Genomic DNA, 15,637 nt, shown 5'->3' with positions numbered 1-15,637 from the left:
TATACTACTATATTATATATATATATATATATATATATATATATATATATATATATATATATATATATATATATATATATATATGTATATGTATATGTATATGTATATGTATATGTGTATGTATATGTATAGATGTATATATATATATATATATATACTTTCTGTACTCGGCTGTGGGGGTTTTATGGTCACATTATTATCTAGACTGCGAGTTTGATCCTTCGTATCAGCAAAGCTAAGAAGCAGGATTCGTTATGCAAACTGGCTTGCCTTCCGCTTTGCAAAGAAATTCGACAACACTCAGTACTGATATAAGGAAAGAGCTTCAACCGACCTAGCGTCCTGGTTATGCCTACAATATATTTATTTAACTTCTCTTTTATTGATAAACATAAATAGACTCCCATTTCTCACTCACACATCCCCTCTCTCGCTCATTTCGACCTCACGAATTGACCTGTGCATGTTTTTTGCTTCACATCTCAGCATAACGAATTAACATGTCTTCCGAAGCGGACCTTTGAGAGCAATAGCTTACAGTTCTTCAGTGCATGTTGGAATAAAATTGAGGCTCTGCCCACACAGGTACGCTGCGAGGCTGTCGGTGTATTTGCTAACGCACAAGGCACATGTGTCTTGTAACCCTAAACCCTAAAATCCCTACAGTGCATGCATCTATGTAGTGTACTTTTCCGCTATATACTGTATATTGATGACATATGTGTGTGAGCTGTGAAGAGTATGAGAGTAGTCTCGTACGGTTGTATGTATGTCCGTGCTGGGGGAAGGTTGAAAGGCTGCCCACACAGGGAGTCCGGTCTATAGACATACATACAAACACACAGATACACCCATGTTTATGTGACAACAGTGTGTGCATGCTTATAATATCTATGTTTGGCTCCTATATAAGACTCACGTTCTCCGTGGATACATTTTACAGTTAAGTTTGATGCCACTTGACATTGTGGTGTATGTATTATGTATTTTGGGCCGGTGCATTCTATTTCCCGCGCCTGTATCCAAAATTACTTGTCTGTTTGCCTCAAACGAGCAGTCTCAGAACGGATACAAACGGCCTACGCATGATTCATACGACAAGGAAGGTGCAAAACATATATTAACGTTCTATAATATTATAATAATAAAATATATTATACTTCGACTAAGTCAGTGTCATGATGTTTTTGGAACTTTTTGGCACTTCTGCAGGTGTCCAATCCCAATTTAGTCGATATTCGGTTACAAAACAATCGGATCAAAGTGCTCCCGCCGGCATTTGATCAGTTCCATCAGTTGCGAACGCTGCAGATGTCAGGCAACCCTCTGGAGGTGAGGTTAATGGGTCGGATGATCGAATACCTGATTAATATACTCAGCAGAATGCGATGAAATGGGTTTATATTCAAATCATATAAGAACGAAAGCTATGCACCCTAAACTCTAGACCCCTAAACCCTAAAACCCTCAAACTCTAAAATTCTAAAACCCCAAGTCATAAAATAACGAAACTTATGTACAATTGTTTGCTAACCATATCCCTTGTTCGACCACTCACGCATTTCCCTTCGCTGTAGGCCTCTATGTCGCAAACATGATATATATATATATATATGTATATGGTATGTGCCTATGTATATATATATATATATATACCCAATTTTCCGCATCACCACACTCCCCTCAATCCGTAGACCATTCCTGTGTGATACACCTACACACGTACACGCAAACGTTCCTCTCTCGATACAATTTCTATGTGCGATAGTCACGCATACATGCACACCTATACTCAAGCATGCATATACACCTATATCCACGCACATATACACACGCACACTCATTCCTCGTCCTAGGTAATATGTTTAATGCCAAAATCACAATCTTTCGCGCACGCCGTTCGTCTATGCCAAAATCTTCTCTTCTCTCGGCAATCTCTGCTAGACGCCATCCCCACACACAACCTCCCACCTTTTCTTTCTCTGGGTGATTTCCGGCTTCTGCAATATGTGAATGTACGGAATACAGCCACCCCATCCATTACATTTAACATGTGCACAAATACCCACTTACCTGCTCTCTACCCTGCATTCAACACATATGTATGTATATATATATGTTTTTATTGTATATAGGTATGTATGTATATATATATATACATATATATATATATTTAAGTGTGTGTGTGTGTGTATGTACGTATGTATATATGTATATATATATGTGTGTGTGTGTGTATGTGTATATGTATGTATGTGTATGTATGTATGCTTGCCCATACTCACTCTCTATCCTGTATGCCACACTCACGCCCACCTACACACTGCTACCATACCCTAGGCCGTCCCCGGCTTCTGCAACTCCAATGCGAATGTGATGGAAGAGGTCAGTCTCTCGCATTGCCAATTGGACGATAGCGTATGGGCGTGCATTCTCACCATGACGCGTTTGCGCATATTGGACCTGAGCTACAACCGCAGTATCACGGAGCTTCCGCCGGCGCTGGGTGCGAGATGCCCTAATTTAGAAATAATCAATCTGGTGGTAGGTGGCGAGTCTTGTGCTTTTCTTTGTACTTGTACTGGTAGCTCCGCGTGGTGTCTGTGTGCGGATTTGCTCTGTACGTACATCTGCTTGTCCGGTTTGCGTTTCATTGTTGCTGTTATAGTGTAGGGTTGTTGTTATAGTGTAGGGTTGTTGTTTGTTGTTATAGTGTAGGGTTGTTGTTTGTTGTTATAGTGTAGGGTTGTTGTTTGTTGTTATGTAGGGTTGTTGTTGTAGCGTGTTGTTGTTATAGTGTAGGGTTGTTGCTATAGTGTAGGGCTATTGTTGGCCATCCTGCGGTTCCATTTTGAGCATCCATATCTACCTCACACTCCACGTACTTTTGACTCGACCCCTTCTTGCCTTGTTTTCCCTGTCGATGTCGTTTGAGCATGTATGCGTATGAGAAACTGTGTGTGTGTGCGTGTGTGTGTGTGTGTAGAGATATAGCGCACATGTTCGTGTGTGCCATGGGAGTACCTACCTGTTCACACCTTCACGACCTGTGACATTGCATCGCCAATACAAATGTTAACGTTCGTGGTAATCTCAAGTCCACACAGCAGGCGAACTATTCATTGGCTGAAGACTGTCATACACATTTGAACTCATTAGCACTAGAGGAGTGTCTAGTTCACAGTCAGTGTCCCGGCAGAGTTTGCGCCGTGCCTCGCATACAGACCTGTGCATCAGCCTGGGGTCACTTCTGCTGGTTTATAAATAGCACTTCTGTGTCTCAACCCTCTGCTTGTGTGCGTGTGTTGGGTTTGTTGCCACAAGTGCTTTATGCCTGATGTGTGAACGCACCTACCCAGATAGTACGTGGTCCATTGAACAGTGCGTGCTATTACTTCAGGCGTTAAGTGTTCTTTCCGTGCGGTAGACGAAGTTGCTGTAGACTGTTCCTATGGTGTTCGTTGAGCAGGCTGTGGGGGCACCAACAGCCCTGAACAATGGTACCGTACGTATTCTGTAGGCGACTATACCTGAGCAGGTACTTGGTGAAGCGGCCGTATATGGGAGTTCAGAGGCTACCAGCAATGTGCTTACGCTCATGTCTGATGCTCACGTTATGTGTCCCATTGAGATGTACACCACACATATCACCTGCTAAGTAGCGTGTACACTTTTCTGTAGTGTCATTTATGTCTGATGCTCACGTCATGTGTTGTATTGTAGCATACACCACACACATCACCTGCTAAGTAGCGTGTACACTTTTCTGTAATGTCATTTATGTCTGATGCTCACGTCATGTGTTATATTGTAACATACACCACACACATCACCTGCTAAGTAGCGTGTACACTTTTCTGTAGTGTCATTGTCCTCTCTCGAACATCGAAACACCATCAACGCGTTCAACTATGCAACACGTCCAACTCAGCCACTTGGACCTGGGACCTATGTTGTTGTTCTTTTTAACACAGACCCAGCGCGTATAACGTGGACGTTTACACTTCTTCACTCATACACAACACTCGAGCCTTTCCCCAGATCACTCATACACAACACTCGAGTCCTTCCCCAGATCACTCGTACACAACACTCGAGTCTTTCCCCAGATCACTCATACACAACACTCGAGTCTTTCCCCGGATCACTCATACACAACACTCGAGTCTTTCCCCGGATCACTCATACACAACACTCGAGTCTTTCACCCACCCGGCCATTAGCTCCGTCCGTGTGGGCTCATTGTCTGCACCTCATCTCTCGCTTTCCAGGGCAACGATCTGCACGATATCACACCCATCCGCAGCATCAACGGCGTGAAGCAGTTGTTCTTAGGCCGTAATTTCGTTACCCAAATCCCGTCGCCGATGTTCTTACCTTCCCTATTCCACCTGGATATGAGTTATAACAAGGTAAGTTCTGTGACTTCCGCATCGTCTAAGCGCTTAAATCGTGGCGTTAGATTTTAGGGTTTAGTAGTCATGTACGTCTCTTGCCTTCCCGTGTGCTCGTTGTATTATTGAGTTGTGTAGACGTCGTTTCGGGGTGTTTCAGCCAGGAATTGTGTCTTCCGCGGGGCAGCACTGGTTCAGCCAGGAATTGTGCGCTGGCCTGTGCGAATGTGTGTTTGTTTGTGTGTGAACATTCATATTTTTGCAAGTGTGTATACGTATGCGAGAGAGAGAGAGAGAGAGAATTACTTCTATTGGTATGTAAGTGTACGTATGCGAGAGAGAGAGCGAGAGAGAATTACTTCTATTGGTATGTGTGTGTACGTATGCGAGTGAGGGTTATTTCAATTGGTTTATGTGTATGTATGTGTTTGCATGTGTGTGTGTGCTTCTGGTGTGTGTGTAAGTATGTCTGTGTCCGCATGTGTTTAATTATACGTCTTCCTGCGTCTCCTATTAAATTCGTTTATTCTACATCTTGTCTGCTCACAGTCCGTTCTGTTTGGACTAATATGCACTGGCCGGCCCAATATCTTCCCGCTCTGCGAGTTCTAATACATAGTTTGCGAAGTTATCTACCAACTGAGATGCATGTGTAGTGTACGTATCGTTAGAGCGTGTAAACCACCACCAATCACGTCAGACATGTGGTTCAAGCCGAAGCATCGGTCACCCGTGACACGTTACTCGCTTTGTCGTAGCTGTATCGCTCTGACCTTGACCAGACCCACGCCGCAGTGCGACCCAGTGCTTAGGTTTTAGGGTTTTGCTAGTTCCGGCCCATTGAGTTCATTTGGCACTGAGGCGTATACTACTGACCTGGCCATATGTTTTGTATTGGGTGTGACAGTTGGCGACATGCGATCTCACCCTCACGACGACGCTCAGGGTGCTCGAGTTACAGGGCAATGACAATCTCCAACCGGTGTGTGGTATACCCGCCTTCGCACACGTCTGTTACATCAAAGCCAACTTAAAGAGTGCGCGTGTGCTGTTGTTGTCTGCACCACTAATCCCCCGTCAGATCGGATGTGCTGCGTTGTATGTCTCGTGTTCACTTGACAGGCCAGCGTTATCTAAATGCTGTGATATTTTGTATGTATTCTAGATTGTAGTCATTGTGGCTTGTGGATTCTATTTTCTGTATATGTGCCCACCATTGTCGAGGCCTTTTCCGCAATATTGCCACTACGTATGGCTCAGACGCAAACCTTAAAACACTATACGTGTTGAAGGTTGGTATAACCAGCGGTGGTAATCTACCAGTAGCTTTATATATATAATATATATATGTATATGTATATGTACATATATATATATATATATAGATATGTATATGTATATGTACATATATATATATATATATATAGGGCTCATCCTCTGTCGTTACTCACTATCATATTATTTCCCATTTCAGAATACACAGAAAAAGTTAGAAGCTTTAGCTGTATGCTGGTAAGTTATTCTATGGTAGTGTATGATGGTTATTGCTGTACTGATTTGATCATGAATGTACGAAATGTTGTTGGGCGCGTGATGTGTGCAGATATTGTCAATGCACACGGCGCGCAAAAGCACATCATATATTTGTCTATTGATTCGATGCCCATGAATGTAGTATATTTATAAGACACCTATAGAGTAGCATGTATGTATGAAGACGTGTGTGTTGTACTTCCTATGTCCATGACTATAGAATATTTAAAGTGCCCTATAGAGTAGCATGTGTGTATGACTACGTGTTGTACTTGCATCTACGCTGTTGGTCTGTCTTTGCATGTCTGTGACGTGAGCTATTCATAGAAAATAAGCTTGCCATCTACGCGCCCTTTTTTCCACTTGAACAGGTTACTGTTACTTTCGCAACTCAAACTTAGCATAAACTGTAATCATCAATCAACTCGGCCTGGGAGCATGGTACACACAACATGCATACCTCGATCTGCGTCTAGTCTAGCTAGTTGCAGGCATATATATATATATATATGTGTGTGTGTGTGTGTATATATATATAAGTATGTACGTGTATGTGTGTGTATGTATATATATATATGTGTGTGTGTGTGTGTATATATATATATATATATATAGAAATATATATAAATATAGATATATATATAAATATATATATATATATATATATATCAATTTAAGTGTCGCATTCGCTGTATAAGACACACGTGTGTACTGCTGTAACCTACCCCTTTTCTCGTACTTTCTCAGGACATCTGGCGAGAGCTCCATGCAAGGCCGACGCCCGACAATGGAGGATGCGCATTTACTCCTTAATAGTTTCACGGACAGGTATGTTTGACTCAGAAACAACCCGAGGTATCGGCACTCCAGCGCACACTCTCTTTTATCCAATACAGTGGCTGATGGCAATCCGTAGTCCTAATGTCGGTTCACGCGTGGTGTGCCAGATATCGCGTGGTATTACACACGCCTGTAAATGCAGATTCACCCTTTGAGTACCACATATTGTACGATCTCACACCGACACTTTAACGCCTTATATATCAGTCCTGTAGGTAACCATAACAACAACCCCTTACCCCCAAACACCCCCAAAATATTTATGTATGTATGTATGTATGTATGTATGTATGTATGTACGTATGTATGTATATATATGTGTGTGTGTGTGTGTGTGTGTGTCTATGTGTTTATTTATGTATGCATATATATATATATATATGAACCCTATTTCGGCACTTTTTTTATCTGGGCTATACCTCAATTCTGAGGCGACTATCGATTGCACTCTGACCGTTTGCGCCGTAAACACACGTACAGCGGCGACGGCCTGTTTGCCGTATTTGATGGTCACGCAGGCGATGATGCTGCGCTTGTGATGGCGCATGTGTTCGCAGACGAATTCCTAAAAGGTGTGTAAACAATGCACATGGATAAGTATATGTGCTTTGGGCGTATATCGGTATGAATACGTGGGCTAAAAGCTGCATTTTATCAAGTTGTCCTATCGGTTTAGACCGCTTACAGGTGAGAGGATCTCACCCGCCTTGGTGCAATTTACGCGCACAGTGTATATGCGTAGCCCTTGAAGTAAAATATATTAGAATAACAGCAACCTGGGCAGCATCTTATCTACACTTTGACTGCGGGTGTCGATCTGTTTTGCGGAAATTAAACGAGACCAATTAATCAGTGTGAGCATCTATATATATTGGCATGTATATATATATATATATGTGTGTGTGTGTGTGTGTGTGTGTGTGTGTGTGTGTGTATTATTATATTATTATATTATTATATTATTATATTATTATATTATTATTATATATCATTATATCTATAATATATTATATATATATATATATATATATTATGTCTATATATATTTATATATATACATATATATATATATGTGTATGTATATATGTATGTGTGTATGTATATGTGTATGTGTGGCTGTGACTGTGACTGTGGCTGTATTTTTCTAAGTAGCTATGTATCTATATGTATATTCACCTCCCTTCATGTACCTACTGTGTTGGGAAGTGTTGGGATGTATTGAGTTGTTAGGTGTCCCTATACATTCAATATATTCTCATTGAAACACGACCAGCCTGATGAAGTGCATGCCGTGTGTTCTCAATGGACTTTTCGATAAGAATGTACACAGTGTACCACTGCCGCACAACCGCTGTGTAGGAAGCGAGGCAGCCAACCTAGTCACACTTGAACGATATAGAGGAGAGACAAATCAAGAGCTATCCAATTCGGTGACAAACCTGTTTATAGCTATGTAAACTCGGAAATCTGCAACGCTGACACACACTAGTTAACCATATTAAATACGGATACACTAAACCCGTTACACTTATTCCGTGCCTATTTCTGCAGCGCTAGCGGATCCGCCAACTGGGTGTTCGTGCGGGTGTGTGTGTGAAAAGGGGTGCTACAAATCAGTCATGTTCTCGGCCTTCAGAGAAGCGAATCACATTGTGGGCGGCAAGAAATTCGACAAGGTAGGCGCACGTGTATCTGTTGTGTACTGTTATGGTGTCTTCTCCCCATGGCTCAGGCGGCACACGTGTGGGGCTTTGTGTGTGTGTTACACTCTAGTTTGCGCTGGTTTTCGGATCATTAGAGAAGTTAGGCCCCTTCCGGTCCTTTGTTTTTTTTAGGTGGGGGGAGGGGGGTTGTCCATCTAGTTAGGTTGAATAACTACGGACGGTAGCGTATATCAACCCAAAGGGTGATATCGTATTGTGTCGTACTGTTAAGAGATCTAATCCCATACGCAGCTCGTAGTATGCAGTAGCGGGTATTGCCGCAAGCTTGTGCGCGAACACACCCACACATTCCCTTCAACCCAACACGCACGATGGGGGATATGTCTCGGTTGTTTCACATACAAGGGTCCAGTATAACCAATGCCTTGACAGTCCACCCGGCTTAAACGGTGCGCATGTGGCCCTTTTACATATATCCTTTTGTGTCGGAACTTTGTACCGTCACGCAACGTGTATGATCTTACGAGAACACACATGTGCGTATACGCTCACAGGGTGGGGCGACATCAGTTGTGCTATACATAACGCCGCCCATCCAGGCCCAAAGCGCTGGCGAGCCAGCCGGCTGCAAATGCACAGAGGCTACACCCGACGCAGATGTATGCGAGGGTACACACCACAGGAATACAGTGGGAATCAATACAGCCACACACACCATTGACATAGCAACGGACAACACCATACCGAACGAAGATACTAGCATGGCCGGCGCTCGAACGCCTGAGGGAGTGAACAGTGATGATATCACCAGCGTTGCCATGGTTACGGAGGGGAGTGATGGTATAGAAATCAATGCGGAATCTGTGGGATTTGCGGTGGATACGGTTGTCCAGACCGCCAATGTACCCACAGAGGGTCTCAGCAATGGCGCTCCGTCTGGCTCCGAGAATGGGGAGAGGTATATGGTGATAGGCAACGTGGGCGATGCTGAGGCGGCCATGTGCATGTCCGACGGGACGGCTGTTGAGCTGACAGTCAAGCACAGCATATGCAGGAAAGAGTATGTCACTATCAAATCAAGCACAGTTTATGCAGGAAAAAGGATGTCACTATCAAATCAAACACAGTTTATGCAGGAAAGAGTATGTCACTATCAATCAATCACAGTATATGCAGGAAAATGGATGTCACTATCAAGTCAAGCACAGTGTATGCAGGAAAGCGTATGTCACTATCATCTCAAGCACAGTGTATGCGGGAAAGAGTATGTCACTATCAAATCACGCACAGTATATGCAGGAAAGAGTATGTATCTATCAAATCAAGCACAGTATATGCAGGAAAGAGTATGTCACTATCAAATCAAACACAGTATATGGAAAGAGTATGTCACTATCAAACCAAGCACAGTATATGCAGGAAAAGTATATGAGAGATCCTATGCGCTTGTAGCAAGTCACTATACCTTTGCAATACCTTCCATGGGCACGAGTTTGCCAGATGGTGACGAAATTTACGCGTCTCAGCATAGTACGTCATATTACTGTGCGCATGTTGCGACTTCCACTTTGATAGCTAGTGGCATGTACCGTGCTAATGGGTGGTCGTGTTGTTCAAACCACATGCCTTCTGTGTGGAGCACACGTGCATAACCCAATCTAGTATAGCATACTCAGCTCGATCCTAAAGGCTAAGTATAACTACAAGGAATTGCAGAATATATCTTTAACAGCAATGGATCATCCTTGGATACTTACTTACCTGCATATGTAGCTAAGCATCCCTCTCTTTACGAACGAAAAATCCTTTCTGATACGATTCTATCCCATCCTTCTCCATATAGAGAGGAAACTAGGATAAGATCGCATGCAGGTGGCTATATTACAGATGCGGGGCGTGTCGTCGGCGTGCTAGCGACTTGCCGAGCGGTGGGTGACTTCCGGCTATACCCATACGTCAGCTGCGTGCCGTCGGTGCGGAAAGTGAAACTCACCCAGGACGTGAAATTCGTTATCCTGGCATGGTAATACCAATTTTTGGTCGTTTGTGTGTGGAGTTGGGCGTGGTTATACCTTCTTTTTTATAATGTTCGTGCACTTGTAGACAGACTGTGTGCGCGCTGGTAAACGGTACCTGCGTGTATTGATCTTCAATAGAAACAACGATGTGTGTATGAAGTTGATACCTGTGTGAAGATACGTGACGACAAGACTTCATGTTTTGTATGTGCTCAATACGATCGTATTTACATGTGTATGCATAGAAAACGTATGTTTAAGCGCACATGTATATGTAAGTACATGGATTTATATATATGTATAGATGTAGTCACATAAATGCTCGTTTAATATGGCTATACCATCGTACAAAACCATGTATACACGTATCTGTTTATTTTGTATTCTACTCTTTAATGTGTAAATGTAACTTACTCTCGTGTTCAGGCTTGACACTTGAGCTTTTGGTTGCTAATCGTTTGCAAACGTGCTTCTATATATCCGTGTCCGTATCTGCATGATCAAATGAATGATGTATTTACGAACTGTATACCTAGTAGTTTATATATAATATCATATACTTGCGACGTATGGACACATAGACACTTTACAACTTAGACACTTTACAACTTAGACACTTTACAACTTAGAAAATTTGCAATTTTGTGAATAAACTTGTGTTCTTATTGTGTATTTATTCATTTATTTATTTTTCTATTCTTCTTATTTTAGTGATGGTCTATTTGATGTCATGTCGCTCCAAGAAGCCGTGGACCTGATAATCGACTTCACGGATCCGGCAATGGTATGCAACTGATCCTTACACTAAACAACTCGTCCAAATGAGCGTTGTGTTATGAGCTAGTTGTGAGAAGGGTGGTGTTCGAACTTGAATATTCGGCCTGACAGTCCATTGCTTTGGACGTTTTAATTCGCGCGCAGCACACCACGGGAAATCATCATTATGTGCGCCGCCATGTATTCTAATATCCAAACGTGTTCACTCCAACCCCAACTCCATTGCGTCCGGCATCACAATCCATTCTAGCACCCAGCTTTGAGCGAATACAGAATGCCTCTACTTATACTTGTCACATTGTGCCTTACAGAAGCCGCATTATTTATTTTTTATAACCAAGTGTATCCATAGCGTAATCACGTGCTTTTAGTTTCCCAATAACTACTCAACGAATGGTACGCTTGATAAATGACGTATATCACTGTATGTTTGTGCTGTGCTCATTCTCAGTAGCGTCAAGGCCGACTAAGCTACAAACCGACCAAGACAGAGTGTAGAATGAATTATTTAAACCAGTTCCTAACATATGTGCAGTGCGTGTCTGTCCGGTGTATGACCACATGCGCCAATGTATGTTTGGAAATGATGTAGCACGCGTATTCCATGTTCCCCGCGAGATTATACAAACGTGAAAGTTAAACATATATCGCCCCGATCTAAACTTTGCAAATATACTTTTGCTCGCCACTCACGCAGGCCGCAGCCTATCTGAGGAATTATGCATTCGCCATGGGCTCTGCCGATAATATTAGTGTACAGGTTATTCTCTTCAACCACACTTGAGAGATCGGGCTCGTTGCTATCAATACACGAGGGATATGTTGTTCTCGTCAAGAGATGGCTTGCCGATGATTCGATATTCTGAATGAAGCTTTTTGTAAAAGCAAACAGAATAAAATTGAGCAAATTAGTGATATTGCTAACGCCTATATCATTAGCTGTGTTTAGGGGGATTTCAGAATATTCTGAGCAACTAGAAAAATGGCGTGTAAATCAATCGACGTCCTGGTCCTCTGTTGTTTGTATGTGATGCAGCGGAAGTCGCAGGATTCGCCAGAACACTGCATATCAGTTTTCACCATGCTAGAGTCTCTCGCTTGTTTCCTGTTAGCAGTGTCCCTTCTTGTGTTGTGTCTGTATCCCAGATTTCTACCGTACCGTCAACATAAGGTGTACTAAAGCATCAGCTATTACGTCACGCAACTTCATGAGCATTATTTGTGGTCAGTCTTATATAACTTGAGATATACAACCAACAATATCTTTTTCTGATTGATACTCGCATAATTATGAGACTATACTTTTGTTGGTTCAGGGCAATAAAGATCAAGATTGGATTACTTACTATAATCGAAGGACCGGAGTTCTGGTCACTCTCAATTATAAGCTATAGCGATGTAGCTATTGTGCCACTATGTACCCTCTGGAGTGTAACATGCTCTGACAATGTGGTGCAACACAGGTCAGAGCTATAAAAGGTCAATAAAGCGCGACGCCGTTGAAATGTACAGCTATCGTTTCTATTTAACCAATCAAAATGAACTGAATGACTTTTCGTGGGTGATCTTGGAATGTTAACATCACATGTAGCCTCTAGACTTTATTATTCACTGATAGGTATACCTTCTATGCTCCCTATCTACTGGTTGTTATACTCCCCCTTCGGATTACCTCGCCTTCATTATATTCATGGACTTATGGATGGGATTCTTGCACTTGCACTGATTTTGCCTTGACAACCAAAAAAAAATGCACATTAACACAATTTCTATTAGATGTACCCATTGTGTGTTGGCCGAATCTTGAGGAGGCCTTGTACTTTTATAGGCACAGAGTGTGGCTGACTATACTGATCAAGTAAAAAGATACATGTAGTAGGCATTCAAGCCCTAAAAACTCGCAGATTCACTTTGTGAAGGATGACGTGCAGCAGCGACTATATCGTGCAGATGTACATGCTTATGGTGAACGGCTAGCAACCAATTGTAAGACTTCATCATTTTTTGGAGATTTAAAAATACAAGCAGCGGGAATATGCTCCTACCTTGCATCATTCTGCAAACTTACGAGAGCTATAATACGTACAGAAAAATACGCAAACTATTTTAGGGCTGAGGGAGTTTCTAAGCTCCAATCTATGAGCCTGCCATATGCATGTTTGAACCTGCCAAGATTGTTGGACTGTGTCATTCCATAAGTTTAGTACCGGATTTACAGCATATTGCAGCTTCTGATATGATAAACAAATTGCGGCGCTGCGACCCCAATATGGTCCTCTTTTGCTTGCCTGCGATGCTCCCCCGGTTCAGCAAGCAGACACTTTAAGTTGATATGTCAATTCTTCGAATATTTGCACTGTAGAGCGTCTCCGTGATGATAAATATCATGGTACCTTGAAAAGTGAACATATCTCCCAGAGTCCCTCTTCGAGCAATTGTGGTATCACCTTCTTCAATACCTGAACATACACTTGCACACACAGACAAGAAACGGAATTTTTTTTTGCAACCTTAATTTATCCACAAAAGAAATTCATTCCGTAGTTTTGAACTTTATGATTTCCTCGTAGCCACGATCCTCAAGGATATTCGGTGTTATAAAAGTTCCACATGATGCATTCGGAAGTTAGGTGACTGTCCTATTCTCCTAGGTGACCGTCGTAGTTGGATACTGCAGCTTCTATTATGATAAATAAATCGTGATATCGTGACCCTCAGATGGCCCTTATTTTTTCGAGCCGCTCTCGGCGCGGCAAACAACTACAATAGCAGGAATTTGGTGAACCGTTACATTACTGTCACTATAGCGCGTCTTTATGTCTGCCGGAGTGCCACTTCAATCAAATTTGCAAGATCATCGTCTATCTAACATATCTCCTTCCATCTTCACTTGCTGTCGTGATTGAACTTTTACATTGTATTCCTTTGGAGAGTTTGAGACTCATCTCGATAACTATATATCTACCATACACTCACTAGCTGTATTTTTCAATACGTGATTTCAACATTAAATGTCTAAACGGTGCAGATATACATTTACGTTTTTTAGGAATAATTTACCATGTCATCTTGTTGTGAAGTCAATATCTCAGGTATTGAGTTACTGGGTTCTATATTAAACCCATACGATAGCGAAATACTATTTTGCGAGTATATCAAGAGGGTCCAGAATTTGCATTGCTATTGCATATGTATTCAAGAGTACTCCTTTTGATTCCGATCGTTCTTATAATTCAATAGTTGACACACCAACGAATGTGAAATCATTATGTTTATATATATAAACATATCGGTGTACACTGTACTCATATATGTGTTGTCATTCGATGTTACGAATATGGTCCGGATATGGTCGAAATTTCTTATACAGAAGTTGACGATAACATATATATAGATACACTGCTGTGATCACTGACAGATCCGACCCACCTGAAGTTCATCAGATCCAGTTTTTACGTGTCCGCAAAGCACCTTTTTTTTTTTGCAGAAGTCGATGCTGAAACTTGTAAACACATTAATATACGCACAAAATGGAGTTCCTTGGCCGCAACGTGTTTGTTGTAACATTAGCCGATGTCAAAATAATGGTATTGCTCCGCCACTACCTCCTATATAAGTGCAAGTCAAACTCTAATGGATCTAATAGTGAGTAATAGATTCTATTTTTTTAAATGCTCTAGTCATTTTGATTTCAGAGTACATACAGTACTCCCGAGTCTCATCTTGTACATTTGTAGATTATGTGCTAATCTACATGAATGTACAATACAAATGTTTCATTTAAATACATAAAAAAGGCCACACATAATATAAAATAATAAAATTTATAAAAAATATTGATAAGGCTGTGAGCGTGGATGATTTTCTAGTTTCTACTTTCTCCGGTACAAATTAATAACATTTCTTTACGTATGGGTCTATAGAAAGCAGTCGCGACCTAGGAGACCAGCTGTGAGCTACCCAAAATTGTATTCTCCAGCATGCACGAAAATAAGCGCCCCAGGTTGGAAGCCTCAAATTACGCCCTCCTTGTAGAAAAACCGAGCTTGAGCGCTCCGTTACTTAACTCGGATGTTAGAAACAATATTCGGGAGGCTTTTGCCGCAGCGGAGACCAAAATGTAAGAAATACGAATATGCTTACGTTTGCTACGCACAGGAATAAGAAAATGAGCTTGCGTGTCACTGGTACGCTTTTATATATCGAATATGCATGCTGTATGTTTCTACTGGAGGTACTTTAGTGTGCCACGGTTGCACTTCCACAGATGAGTGGGACTACAATCGCTACAATCGATACATGTATACACACCCTCACACTCACACTCACACTCACACCCCACATATATATATATATATTTATATATATATATATATACTCACACCCACTCACACACACACACACACATTTA

General features: G+C 41.8%; 1 protein-coding gene across 1 annotated transcript in view; it reads left to right on the top strand.

Annotated features, from left to right (window-relative positions):
• SARC_01542 (hypothetical protein) overlaps positions 1-12,154 on the top strand; it is a gene marked incomplete at its 5' end in the record, with an annotated part of 15,831 nt that extends 3,677 nt beyond the window's left edge. Inside the window, 13 exons of the mRNA XM_014304745.1 lie at positions 487-585; positions 1,213-1,332; positions 2,341-2,544; positions 4,272-4,412; positions 5,302-5,376; positions 5,869-5,906; positions 6,675-6,755; positions 7,248-7,339; positions 8,319-8,443; positions 8,986-9,491; positions 10,275-10,454; positions 11,161-11,233; positions 11,924-12,154. Coding sequence (XP_014160220.1) covers positions 487-585; positions 1,213-1,332; positions 2,341-2,544; positions 4,272-4,412; positions 5,302-5,376; positions 5,869-5,906; positions 6,675-6,755; positions 7,248-7,339; positions 8,319-8,443; positions 8,986-9,491; positions 10,275-10,454; positions 11,161-11,233; positions 11,924-12,010 — 1,821 coding nt within the window. The remainder of the gene's footprint in view (positions 1-486; positions 586-1,212; positions 1,333-2,340; positions 2,545-4,271; positions 4,413-5,301; positions 5,377-5,868; positions 5,907-6,674; positions 6,756-7,247; positions 7,340-8,318; positions 8,444-8,985; positions 9,492-10,274; positions 10,455-11,160; positions 11,234-11,923) is intronic.
• Between the last annotated feature and the right edge of the window lie 3,483 nt (positions 12,155-15,637).

The sequence above is a fragment of the Sphaeroforma arctica genome, assembly GCF_001186125.1.
Source record: "Sphaeroforma arctica JP610 unplaced genomic scaffold supercont1.62, whole genome shotgun sequence".
Lineage (NCBI taxonomy): Eukaryota > Ichthyosporea > Ichthyophonida > Sphaeroforma > Sphaeroforma arctica.
Note: the sequence above shows the minus strand (reverse complement) of the source record. Positions and strands in the feature narration are given on the sequence as shown.